The sequence below is a fragment of the Canis lupus genome, chromosome 26 (assembly GCF_011100685.1).
Source record: "Canis lupus familiaris isolate Mischka breed German Shepherd chromosome 26, alternate assembly UU_Cfam_GSD_1.0, whole genome shotgun sequence".
NCBI classification, from domain to species: Eukaryota; Metazoa; Chordata; class Mammalia; order Carnivora; family Canidae; genus Canis; species Canis lupus.
In genome coordinates, this window is record NC_049247.1 from 19,551,082 (window position 1) to 19,564,680 (window position 13,599).

At 49.1% G+C, this 13,599-nt stretch overlaps 1 protein-coding gene across 1 annotated transcript in view; it reads left to right on the top strand.

The window, feature by feature from the left end:
* Positions 1-13,599, top strand: part of KIAA1671 (uncharacterized protein KIAA1671 homolog) — a 201,934-nt gene that overhangs the window by 64,456 nt on the left and 123,879 nt on the right. Inside the window, 3 exon segments of the mRNA XM_038575480.1 lie at positions 1,497-3,692; positions 3,694-4,278; positions 11,613-11,747. Coding sequence (XP_038431408.1) covers positions 1,497-3,692; positions 3,694-4,278; positions 11,613-11,747 — 2,916 coding nt within the window.

Sequence of the window (13,599 nt, forward strand, 5' to 3'; positions counted from 1 at the left end):
AACAGATTGAGCCACCCAAGCACCACATCCTAACAATTCTAAAGTGAATAATTCAGTGACATTAAGTGTATTCTCAGCATTATACAACCACCACCACCATCTCGTTCCAGAATTTATTTATTTTTATTTATTTTTTAAAATGTAAGTAATCTCTACACCCAGTGTGGGGCTTAAACTCATGACCTTGAGGTTAAGAGCCACATGCTCTTCTGACTGAGCTATCCAGCTGCCACCAGAATTTTTTATCACTCCAAATGGAAATCTTAGCTAGTCATTCACTTCCCGTCTTCCACCTGTGGCCTCTGACAACCACGAATCTACTTTCTATCCCCATAGACCTGCCTGTTCTGAGTTCCATATAAGTGGAATTACAAAACATGTATCCTTTTATGTCTGGCTTCTTTCAATTAGCAGAATATTGCTTTCAAGGTTCATCTATGTTGGAGCATGAATCGGTATTTTGTTCCTTTTTATGGTTGAATACGATCCCATTGTATAGATAGGCCATGATTTGTTTATCTGTTCTTCTGCAGGTAGGCATTTGGGTGATTTCTAGCTTTTGAAGATTGTGAAGTGTACTGCTGTAGACATAGGTGCACACACACACAAAAAAAGACATAGGTGCACAATTTTTTGTGTGAACCCCTCTTTTCACTTCTTTTGGGTATCTACCCAGGAATGGGATTGGTGGGTTAGATGATGGTTTCCTTAACTTGTTGAAGGAGACTTCTTTCTAGATTAAGTAGACATCTTTATAGATTAAGAAATGACTAAGTAATACTATAAAACCGAACAGAACTGAGTGTGTAAGAGGGAAAGCGATGTTCTCCTCATTCCTTCCTCCTCCCCTCACTCCCTTCCTGACAGTTTGATTTGTATCTTTTCTCCACTGTGTATCTACATGTATATACACATACACACACAGTTGTTGAGAAATGGTATTGTTTTATAAATACACTGTTCCACAGTCTGCTTTTCTCTCGCCCACACTACAGTATTTTATGTGTTGTTAGAGGTGACATGAGGACCCTCTCCGCTTCTGTGGATGCAGGTGCCCTGTGGCATTCCATTGTCTGAATTATGTCAGAGCTCATTTGGCCTGTGCCCCACAAATGGGCATTTAGGTTATTTCTGTGTCGGTTTGCTTTCTCTCTTTGCAGTGCTCCCCTAGCACTCTAGTTTATCCAGACTTGGGCATCTGAAGCAAAAAAGAATCTTGGGAGGAAATTGGCCAGATTAAAAGGAAAATGAGTATTTTAAGATCATGACATGAATGCTGAACTGTTCAAAAGTTGTACCCATTTATGTCCTTGCCAACAGTACCCAAGAGTGTTCATTTTCTCACATCCTCACCCACACTGGGTGTGTTCAGTCTTTAGAATTTTATGGTATCTTATGGTTTGATTTTAAAATCAGCTGTTTTGATCAGCTCACCTCTTCCTTTCTCTTTCAAATCCCTTAACGTAAATTGGATTGTTTCTTTTTTTTTTTTCCAGCAAAAGGAAGGGCATGGTGTGGATGGAACATCCGTTCCAAGAAGCCCCTGGAAGCCTGGGACGCTCCGGGAGAAGTCTAGGCAGACAGAGCGGAAAGACGGTTCTAACCAAGTCCCTGTCAACTATCGAGGGGAAAGCTCGGTGGGAGCTCTGAACCCTTCTGACAGCACTCCAGAAGATGATGGAAGCTTCCAGACCGTGTGGGCTACTGTGTTTGAGCATCATGTGGAGAGACACACAGTGGCTAACCAGTCAGGACTTCGTCCCTCGGCCACACCCCCCAGAGATGTGGCGGATGCCCGTGTCTCAGAGCTCAAACCCAGGCCTGAGAGAGGCTCTTGGCTGGGGAGGGACCTGCCAGAAAAGACGAACCTCACAAAACAGAACTCCAGATGGGTTGAGAATCCCAGTACAGAGAAATGGGGATGGACCGCCCTTTCAAATGGTGAACCCAAACAGTATCACGTGCCCCTCTCAGAAGAGTACTCTTTGGATGAAAAACACAGTAAAAATTCTCCCCTATCCCAGAAGGTCGAGCCCAAGTATGACATCATGCACACCGTGGGCAACCGGGCGCACAGTGAGGCCGTCTCCACGGCGTTAGAGGAAAAAGCCATGACCCTGCGAAGCAGCAGGTCTCACCTCTCACCGAAGGGGAGGCAGCAGTCCCATGAGGTCACCCCTGCTGACCCAGAGTGCAGGCTGGAAGGTCAGGTTGGGTCTGTCCAAAGGGTCAGTTTGATTTGGGAAGCCCGAGGGTTTCATGAAGCGAGTGGGCCAAAGCCTGACTCCCGAGAGCCAAAGGACACGTTTGGGAGCAATAGCCTGTCACCCAAGTGGGCAGGTGGGGTGACCATGAACTGGCACAAAGCCACCTTGGTGGCCAGTGAAGAGAAAGGCTCAGATTTGAACTCTGAGGGCAACAGCGAGCGCTCAGCCAGGCCCTGCGGTCCCGAAGTCACCTCGGGGAGGGCCATTCAGGCTGCTGTCCGGGAGGCCCCGCATGTGGGGCCTGGTATGGCCAGAACCTGGTCAGGAGGCTACAGCTTTGCAGGAGGAAGGGCTCCCCACCGGGGGTGCCCTCTGGATGAGCCCTCTGACTTCCGAGCACAGCCGCGTGCAGAAGTGCGGGTGCAGAAGGGGCCCCTAGTTGTGGCTGCCAGTGAGGGCAAACCACCACCGGCCCAGGCGCTGGAGCCTGAGGCCAAGATGCGGAAGGCGGGCCCTGTGGACCAGAGATTCGAGAGGTGGCGGCGGAGGACGTTGCCCCATGACGTGAAGTTTGATGAATTCAGCTTCCTGGGCCCAGAAAACTCTTGGAAGGTGGAGCAGAGACAAACTGAACCTTTGAGCCCCACCACCAGTGCCTTAAGAAAACCTGAGCCATCCCACAGTAGGGTGGAGACGCAGGAGGTGAGCCCTGGTGCTTCACAGGACCAGACTCGGCCAGCAGTGAAGCAAGGGTCCTCTTTGGAACCCAGGGCGACATTTTTTGCGGTGACATATCAGATTCCTGATACTCAAAAAGCAAAGAGTGTTGTTAAGTCAGGGCCTGAAAACTTGACAGAACATTCTAGAAAAATAGTCCCACCTCCTTCTCCTCATTCTCGAACATCTGCCTTGGTTTCTCTTAACCACGAAGAGCCACTGGAGGCCAAGGGGAGTAACAACTGGTCTAAGGGCACAGAGCGGGACGGCACAAGCTATTCAAAACCTCTGAAGCCAACAGACCGCCCATCGCCTCTTGGGGACAGGGTTCTGGATGCTTCTAGTGAAAGAATCATGGGTGCTGATGCTTTATGGGTCCATTGGGGACCAGAAGATGGCTCCGGTTTTCAGAGTGGGAGCAGGACATCCCCGGGCAATGCCCCCAAAACACCCCCGGCTTCCAGAAGTCACCCAGAAGCCAGCGATCTCCTCATCAGAAGGGACACCGAAGTGATCAGCGTGAAGGTCCCAGGTAAAGTCAAAGATGGCTACAGATCCAGCGTGCTGGACATCGACGCCCTGATGGCGGAGTACAAGAAGCAGGAGGTTCAGGAGCAGGTGGAGGGTACACCTGCAGCGCCCAGCGGCTCAACTCAGGAGAGGCCAGGCCAGCAAGGCAGGCTAGAGCCGAGAAGGAGGAGCTGGAAGGAGAGGTCCGAAGCCGAGGGTGTCCGGACACAAGCCAGTTTTGCTGAAGCAAACCACAGTTCTTTCTCTCGGCTCAGGCAAGCAGCCGGCAGAGACCCCAGGGGCAGCCGCGAACACCAGATTCAGCCCTCCTCTGTGGGCTCTGCCCCTCTCGGCTCCTTCTGAAAAATATCCAGGGGCCTCTTCTGGTCCCAGGAGAAAAGTTTCGGGAATCCCCGAGGATGACAGAAAGGACTTTGTTAGTAAACATCAGAGTGCAAACTATCAGAACTACCCAGCCGAGTCCAAGCCCACTCCCTGGGAAGATCTGGGTGGTGGGGCCTGCGTTTTGGCCAGATCCTCTCCCACTGACCAGAAGAAAGGGACCCCAAGGAAATCCGTCGGGAGGGGAGAGGAGGGCAGTGCCGTCCAGTGGGGTGATCACCCGTATGACTGCGGCAGGCCACTGCTGGATGTCAAGAGGGCCTATTCGGAGAAAGGCCCCTCTGCCAAAATCCGGGAGGGCCTGTGTGTCATGCAGGAAGCCAGAGAGAGGAGGCAAGAGCAGCCCAAAGGGAGGTCCAGCCTCTCCGGAGACAGTTCTGAGGCCAAGGAGACCAGAATGGGGCCCTGCCGGTGGGAGTCGGGGACTCGAGACAGTTTAAAGGTGAGTAGGAAGGCTGCGTCAGTTTTGTAAAACGTTGATTAAGATATAGGCCAGGGCTCTCAACCTCCCATACCCTGGGGGCCGGGTGGGTATGTAAATAAATGGAGTCAGACCGAGTGTGGGACTCTAGGGAGTGGGGAGGGGGGGGATTGGGGCAAATAGCCCATTTCCTGTGGGAGGGGGGAAGGGTAGCTGCTGCTCACTTCCAGCTGCTTTTTGATGTCCAGGGGCCACCAGTTTGAAAGCTCTGGCCTAGAGTGATGATAATCATACATGTATGGAGCACCCACTGCCTGTTCCTGTGTATTGTATCAGGTTCATTATCGTGTCCCTAATATTCAGCATAATGTGTGACATTTTGTGAACCTGCAAGGAATACTTGTTGAATGAGTGAATGAGCCATCTTCTGTGAGTCTCATGACGAGCCCTCTTTTGTGGGATTGTTGGTAGTTTGGGTTGCCATAGAAGCAGACCCTTGCAAGTGGTTGTTTTATTTTTATTTTTTAAGATTCCATTTATTTATTATTTTTTTTGAGAGCAAGAAACAGCACGTGTGAGAGGGCACGAGTAGGGGGAGAAGCAGAGGGAGAAGCAGACTCCCCACCGAGCACAGAGCCCAACGTGGGGCTCCATCTCACGATCCTGAGATCGTGACCTGAGCCAAAAATCAAGAGTTGGACGCTTCACTGACTGAGCCACCCAGGTGCCCTGCAAGTGGTTGTTTTAGGAGGTGCTCCCTGGCGGGGTCCCCAGTGGAGAAGTGATGCAGGGAATGAGAGGCTGGTGATGAAGGTGCCCCTCTGGGCATTTGGGGCTCATTCTCGCTGGAGTCCTCTGGAGGTAGCATAGATCACCCCTGACTTGTCCTGTCCAATGGGCAAGGAACCTGGAGTATTTATTTTCCAGTTCCCTTCTGCCGTCGCCTGAGGCTACTTCTGAGGCTGTCAACATTCAGACTCTTCCATCCTGGCTGGTGCCATGCTCGGTGGTGGAGAGGACTCCTCACACAGCAGGACACCATTGCCACTGGCATGTACTTGAGCATGGGGCAGGGCGCCCACAATGTCTGCTGCAGATGTGATCTTTTTGTACAGATGGAAAAACTCCCAAGCCCAGAGAAGTTAAATAACTTGTCTCAGGTCACACAGCACCACATGGCAACCTAGTGTTTGAACCCAGGTCTGGCTAGATACACAGGCTTTCCAGTAGCTACTCTGTGGTAAATGGGAACCTTGAAGATGGGGAAGAAATCTGAGTATAAATCCCCCTATGCCTCTCTTGCATATCCTCAGCATCCTCCTATCCCACTGGTACTTAGCTTCTTTTCTGGTCCAAATTCATAGAGTTTCTTTCTGGAAATACAAGCAAATAGGAACACACATTCTTATTTTTGCCTCTCTTTTCCATCAAAGAGAGCATCCTCTGTAGGGACTGCAACTTTGGTTGCATATGGGAGTAACCCACCTCTGTCCCTTAGACTGAGTGGTGAAGGGCAAACCCTTCCCCTGAGGGCCCGAGCCTCATCTATCTCATCTGGAAAAAGAAAGTAGAGGGTCCGGCCTGGACAGGGACATTGTAGAAGCAAAACCGTGGGATGATGTCAATAAAGGTCACGACACAAAGGGTCAGCGAAGGCTTTTCGGGTACTGCGTCCAGTCTCCACTCTGCCGCTCACCAGCTGTGTGCGAGACAGTCACTTTGCCTCCCTGGGCCTCAGGTGCCTCACCAGCATTGACAGAAGTTTCTGCCCGGGCGGCTCTGTGGGTAGGCTGAATGGAGATGCAGCGTGGATCGAGCACCCAGTGCGTAGGAGTGCAGGGCCAGACTGTGGGTTTGCCCATGCGCTGCCCCAGGAGGGGCTCACGAGGCTGTTCTTGTGGGAACAGCAGGGAGAGGGGAGAGGACAAGGAAATGTGACACTGAATCTATCCACCAGCGCCTTGCTCAGGGGCCTGCTGGCAGCGGGAGAGTCAGGGCGGCATGGAAGGGGCCCCCAGCCTGGCCTTGGATGCTGGCCCGGGGTGTGCTCGCCCCAGGAGTGCTCGTTGTCAGGGGATCTGTTTTCTCACCGAGGGATTGGGAAGCCTTGGACTGGCTCCTTGTTTCCCTTCTCTCCTGTCCAACCAGCTTTGGTTCTAGATCTTGAAAAAATAAATAAAAGCCATACAGAAGTACAAAATGTTGGTTGTTAAAAATTCAGGGCTCACAAGAGTGGATTAAAAAAGTGTACCCCCAAACCTCTCTCCATTCCTATCCCACAGATGCAGCCACTATTAGTTTTTGATATCTTTGGGGCTTTCCTATACCACAGAGTAGCTTGTCCATCACGTATATCTTTGTTGTTGTTGGTTTTTTAAAGATTTTATTTATTTGTCCATGAGAGACACAGAGAAAGGCAGAAACATAGGCAGAGGGAGAAGCAGGATCCCTGCAGGGAGCCCGATGTGGGACTCCATTCCAGGACCCCAGGATCATGACTGGAGCCGAAGGCAGACACTCAACCCCTGAGCCATCCAGGTGCCCCATATATGTCTTTATTTGTAATTATATTTTCCTAACTGCAAGAATAGTGAACACTGTGTGAAAGTGAACGTGTTATGGAAGCATAGCGTTTAGAATGTGAGGCTCCCCTAAATGATGAGTCTGGGTGTACAGCCTCCCAGCCCATCAGGGGTTCTCAACCACAGGTAGTTTTGCCCTCTAGGGTACCTTTGGTGAAGTGTGAGACATTTTTCTGTTGTCACCACTAGGGAAGAGTTTTCTCCCCGCATCTAGTGGGTGGAGGCAGGGATGCTTGCTACCAGAAGTGAGAATCATCCAGTCCCTAATGTGTATAGCTCTGTAGGCAAAGAAACCCAACCAGATACAGACACAGGCCAATAACATGCTGTCTAATGGAAACATGGTAATATTCTACAAAAAAATCTTACAACTTGCTTAAAAAAAATAACAATAAGGGACCCCTGGTTGGCTCAGCAGTTGAATATCTGCCTTTGGCTCAGGTCATGATCTTGGGGTCCTGGGATTGAATCTTCCATCAGGCTCCCCGTGGGGAGCCTGCTTCTCTTTGTGTGTCTCTCATGAATAAATAAATAAATTCTTTAAAAAAATTAACAATAAAAAGAACAGTGTGTAGATAATCACCTTGTCATTTTTAGTGGTCGCAAAGTATTTTATTAAGTGACTGAGCCCAAACCTTTTTTACCCGGTTTAAACCTTTTTAAACCTTTTTTTTTTTTTTTAAGATTTTATTTATTTATTCATGAGAGACACAGAGAGAGAGGCAGAGACACAGGCAGAGGGAGAAGCAGGCTCCATACAGGGAGCCTGATGTGGGACTCGATCCCGGGACTCCAGGATCACGCCCTGGGCCAAAGGCAGGCACTAAATCACTGAGCCACCCAGGGATCCCCCATATCCAGCCACTTGTTGATGGACATTTGGGTTGGTTAGGGTTTTTGTATTGGAAACAGCTTTAGCAAGCATCTTGGTGCATGTTTGCTCCTATGGGTGAGGCTTTCTTGATGCACAGCCAGCGTTTCTCATGCACCCCACATGGGGTGCGATCATACTTAAAGTGATCCCCCTGCCCTCCCTCCCTCCTCCTCTTTCTTTTTCTTTTTCACTTAAGAAACATTTTTCGAAACTTTGTCCCAGTCCCGACTGCAGTATTCTATTTAATCAAATGATTTATTTGAATTTCAAAAGAGAGAACATTCTCAAGAGGATCCAATAATACTTAAAGGCATGGGAGGCAGCCTGTACCTCCCTCTACCTCCCTTGCCATCATCGGCATTCCTCCCATCCTGTGACCACTTAGCTTCTTTTCTGGCCCAAATGCATAGAGTTTCTTTCTGAAAATACAAGCAAATAGGAACACACATTCTTATTCTTGCCTCTCTTTTCCATCAAAGAGAGCATCCTCTGCAGGGGGTTGAAACTTTGGTTGCATGTGGGAGTAATCCAGGCAACCCAAAAAGAGAGCCCTGCAGGGTCTCACCCCAACCAGTTGGTTGGAATCCCTGGGGTGGGGCCCACCTTTGTTAGATTTGGCACTTGCCTTTTTTTCCTATATGTTGTGAGTCTGAGAGCTTTCAGATTCCTCATCCGTTTTGACTGCTGTATGGTTAGAGAGGGGTGAATATTCCTGATCTTGTGCTAATGACAGACCACATTCAGATGTCATTTTGCACTCGGGCAGGGTTTGCCTGTGTACTTAGAATGGCGAGAGTCTAAAGGGAGCGTGGTTGTAATTTTGCAGGGGTCACACCAGAGTGCCCTGCGCCGGGGGCCGCACCTGGTTAAATCCTCACCGGCAGTGACAGGGACCCGTCTCCCCTCGGCCTGAGCAGCCAGGTGCATTACCAGACTTCTGGATGTGATGCTCCAGACGAGTGCCCCTCATCTTGTCACCTGAGTGACAAGTGAGGCTTTTTGTTTTTCCTTCCCACCCCCTGCTTGCTTATGTTTTGCCCACTGTTCTTTTGGAACATGGTCCTTGGTCCTTTTCTCATGGAGTTGTTGGAGTTCTTTACTAGGAAGGTGAACCATTTGTACACTTACGATTCAATTTCTCCTCGGGAGCTGCGCTGGACTGCCTATTGGGCAGACCTAGGATCGGGCCCTAGCTTTGTGACTTATTAGCTGTGTGATCTCAAGCATCTTGCCAGACCTCTGTGAGCCTCAATTTCTTCATCTGGAATGTGAGTTCTGTCTACGTCATGGCTTGTTGTAGATTTATGGTGAAGTAATGTGTGGTCAAGCCCCTGGCCCAGGGCCTGATGTGAAAGAGGTTTGAGGGAACCTCCAGACCTCTGTTCATTTACTACATTTAATAAATGGGCTAACCCAGTGCCAGGCCCTGTTCTAGGCCCCGGGGCTGCTGGGAGGTACCAGCCCACTGTATCAGGATGTGCCATGCAATAAGGCAACCACATGTGGTTCTTTCAATGTAAATTAGTTAAAGTTAAATAAGATTAAAAGTTCTGGGTGACTTAGTGGTTGAGCATCTGCCTTTGGCTCAGGGTATAATCCCAGGGTCCTGGGATTGAGTCCTGCGTCAGGTTCCCCACAGGAAGCCTGCTTCTCCCTCTGCCTATGTCTCTGCCTCTCTCTGTGTGTCTGTTATGAATAATTAAATAATATCTTTTAAAAAAAAGTTCAGTACCTCAGTCCTGGTAGCCACATTCAAGTGCTCAAAAGTCAGGGGTGGCTCATGGCAACTGTATTGTATAGTCCAGATAGAGAACATCTCCATAATCACAGGATGTTCCAGCAGATGGCTTCAGTCTAGGGGGACAAACCTTAAGTGAGCGAGAGTACTAAGTTCCGGGGAGATAAAAGAAGAGGTGATAGGGAGCTGACTCTAAGAGGATGGTCAGGGGAAGGTCACCTGGGGAGGGGACCTGAAAAATACCACTTGAGTGTTGGCTGTGGTGGGAATGAGCCAGTCCTATGGATGCTGGAAGGGTGCCAGTTGGCATGGTTCGGAAGAGGGGGCACAGAGTATAAGGGAGCCACTGATTTCCAAGGCAATTGCACCATTGTACATTCCATTCCACCAGCAGTGCATGAGGGCTGATTTCCGTACATCCTTGCCAATGCTCATCTGTCCTTTTGATTCTAGCCATCCTACTGTGTATGAAGGTCTCTCATTGTGGTTTTGACTTGTGTTTTCCATGGCACATCTTTTCATGTGCCTGTTTGACCATGTGTGTTCCTTCTTTGTTCAGATCCTTTGTCTATTCTTAACTGGGTTATTGTTCTTTTTTATTATTGAGTTGTAATTACTCTTTGTATATTCTGGACACAAGTGCCTTAGCAGACATAGAATTTGCAGAAATTTCCTCCCATTCTGTGAGTTGTGTTTTTTGCTTTCTCAGTGGTATCCTTTGAAGCAAAGAAGTTTTTCATTTTGATGAACTCCAATTTATTTTTCTCTGGTCACTTGTGCTTTTGATGCCATATCAGAGAAACTGCTTCCTAATCCAGGGTCATGAACATTTACACCTATATTTTCTTCTGAGAGTTTTCTAGCCTTCGCTCTGGCCTTAAGGCCTTTGATCTATTTTGAGTTGATTTTGGTTTATGCTGTGAGGTTTGCAGCATGTTTCGAAGGCAGAGTCTCAGCTTTGTTGATGAGATTGGGAGAAGCCAAAGGACAGAGGCCAACCTGAGGGTCTTGGCTGGCACAGCTGGGTGATGGGCAGGGTGGGGGAACAGTTTTTGGGGGAAGGAATGGAGAGGCCTGTGATGAGTGTGAGCAGTACAGGGAGATGTGGAGTGAGCAGTGGGGCCCTGCGAGTCAGGGGTCCTGACACAGACAAAATTGGGAGTTGCCTGTGCGCAGATGGGATTTATGTAAAGCCAGGTGATGTTATGAGAGATCCCTGAGGGAGTGATGGAACAGGAAAGGAGAAGGCTCTGGGGCTGGCCCTGGATGAGTAGAAGTCCCTCTGTGATGCATGGAGGCTAAGAAAGAACAGCCAGGGAGGACTTGATGTCTCATAAGGTATCAAAAAAAAAAAAAAAAAAAAAAAGTCTGTGAGGCAAGGGATCCAGAATCCAGCCTTTCTCTTTACTCATGCTGTGTGTTCTTAAGGAGATGCCTTCCCCTTCCCTCTCTGGGCCTTTTTTTTTTTTCCCATTTGTGCAGGAAAAGTGTGAAACACGTGAACCACAAATTCTGGAGTCCCATATTTACTGGCCTGTGAATCTATCCCCTATATATAACTGGCTGGAAGAAAACCCTGCCTGATTCAGACTAGGTTTATCTAGTACTGCCCGTTCATACATCATTTCTCCCTGTATCTGTGCTTCTGTGTATGTGTGTTTGGGGGAAGTCACCAAAAGTTACTAGTGGCAGTAATGAGGCTGGCTGACATTTATGGAGGACTTCCTACTTACCTACCGGGCATGGGGGAGATGAGCCTGAAGCCAGGTGCCCAGGACCTGTGCGCATCGCTCTCTGGTGACAGCATGATGTCACACACTTTCCATACACTGCTCCTCACTGGGTTCTCCCCAAAGCCTAGAAGCTGACTGCTGTTATTAGGAGTCTTTTCCCACATGGTCCAGATGCAGAGAGGCTAAGGCACTAACCTAAGGCCACACAGTTATTTAGTGTCTGAGGCTGGGCTGAACCCAGACCCCACTTACCACCTCCCATCATTAAGGTAGACTGTCGTGGGGTGGGGTTTCTGGCGCTTTAGTTTTCTTTTTGCGCTTTTAGGTACATTTTAGTCCATTTTAGGAATGGACTCTCTCGCTGTGACATGTTCTTCCTGTAAATGGAAAGCCCCAGTAAAGTCCTTTGCTTGTGTTCTGTCCCTCAGGTGCTGGCTCAGGACCTGGAGAAGGAGGATGCCCTGCAGGACAAGGAGCAGCCACTCTGGCAGGTGTCCCCTGTAGCCTCGGGCACCCGGAGAAGCCACAGTTTCTGCAAGGACAAGAGGAGCGGGCCCTTTGTGGTGAGTGGTGCTGGCATGGCCCGACTGGAACTTGTGCAGGGGTGCTGGGCATCAGACCTTACTGGGAATGTGGTCCTATGGACCGTCGAGGCTGGCCCAGGAGCCTGAGGGGGCCGAAGTGGGACAGGTGCCTGTCCAGGGAGCTGGTGTTGCTGGACTGGCTGGCTAGCGGTTTTCGATGTAGAGGGTGTTTGGTGGCTCTGCCAGGAAGCCTTCTCTCCTCTCGGGTTTCCAGCCCAATGCAGAGTGGTAACCCTAGCTGCCTGGTGTAGAACAAATAAGAGAACATGCCGTGGGCTCTGAAAGTTCTGGGTTCGAATCCCAATACCGCTCTTCGCAGTCTCTTTTAGCAACTTACTTCTTTGTGCTTTGGTTTCTTTGCCTAGAAAACAGGATCTTGATTTCTGTTTCTTTTGCGCCGATGAGTTAATTTAACTAAGCGTGTCCTGGAGCCAGATCACCAGGGCTCAGATCCTAGCTTTGTGTGCAGACAGGAGTTTGGCCTCAGTCTCTTCATCTGTGAAATGGGGATAATGAAAGCATGTACATCACAGGGCTGCTGTGGGGCTCAGAGAAGATAATGCAGCAAGTGTTCAGCATGGTCCTAGGTACACAGCAAATGCTTCAATGAGTGTTATTGTTACCATTACTATTATTATTATCCTTTTTTAAAAAAAATATTTCATTTATTTATTCTTGAGAGAGAGAGAGAGAGAGAGAGGCAGAGACACAGGCAGAGGGAGAAGCAGGCTCCATGCAGGGAGCCCGATGTGGGACTCGATCCCAGGACTCCAAGATCAGACCCTGGGCTGAAGGCAGATGCTCAACCACTGAGCCACCTGGGCTGCCCTATCCTTGTTTTTGAATCTCTCTTTGGCTCCCACTGAGCTGTGCTTTTTTGGGGCAGCACTTGCCCTCTCTGAGTCCATTTCCTCACTTATGAAAGGAAGTGGGTCAGTGACGCAGCAGGATGCTGGGGCATCTCCCCAGACATTGCCACCTCCCATTTCCTGGGATTTTCTTTTCCATTTTTCTTTCTTTCTTTCTTTCTTTCTTTCTTTCTTTCTTTCTTTCTTTCTTTCTATCTATCTATCTATCTATCTATCTATCTATCTATCTATCTATCTTTGTTGACTGATGTTCCATGATATTTGGAAATCGGCTGAGTTCTACACTTGCTCAGGAAGTCCCGTTAGGGCCCCAGACCCCATGTGCAGCATCTACAATAGGGGTTTCTTTAATGAGGCAACCCCAGTTCTACTCATGAGGTCATCTGGATCACAAGGTCCATGCATGTCAAGGGTATTTGTGCCTGGTCTCTTTTGGAGACATGGGATCCTCTAGTATTTAAATCCTAGGTTTTATCCCTTCTGGCCTTTTGGTCATGGGCAAGAAACTTCACTTTCCTGAAACTCAGTTTGCTTCTCTGCAACACGGGGTGAAGAAGATACCCTGGCAGGGTTCTTGATGGGGGAACATCTATACCAGGGCTTGCAGGGCTGACAGCAAGGCTGGGGGCCGCAGAGCCAGAGCAGGAATACAGACCTCATAACCTTTTGCTGAGCAGCCCCGGAAAGCCTCCTCGGGTGCTCAGATCCCAGCTGCAGATGTACACACATTTGAAACCTGCCTGTTTTTTTGTTAAACATTCCCTTCCACCAATTTCTTCCTTACTCTTTTCTCATTGCCTCTCCGGTGGCACCGACTCAATTTATCTGATTGTACTTGACCTTTTGTGTGTGTATGTGAAGACAGAGGTTGTAGAGAGAAAAGCATTGAAGGCCTGTCTTTTTATAGTCTCTGCTTGCTGGCATCCCCCTGGTGGCCCACTGTCTGTCATTGAGGAGCCTTT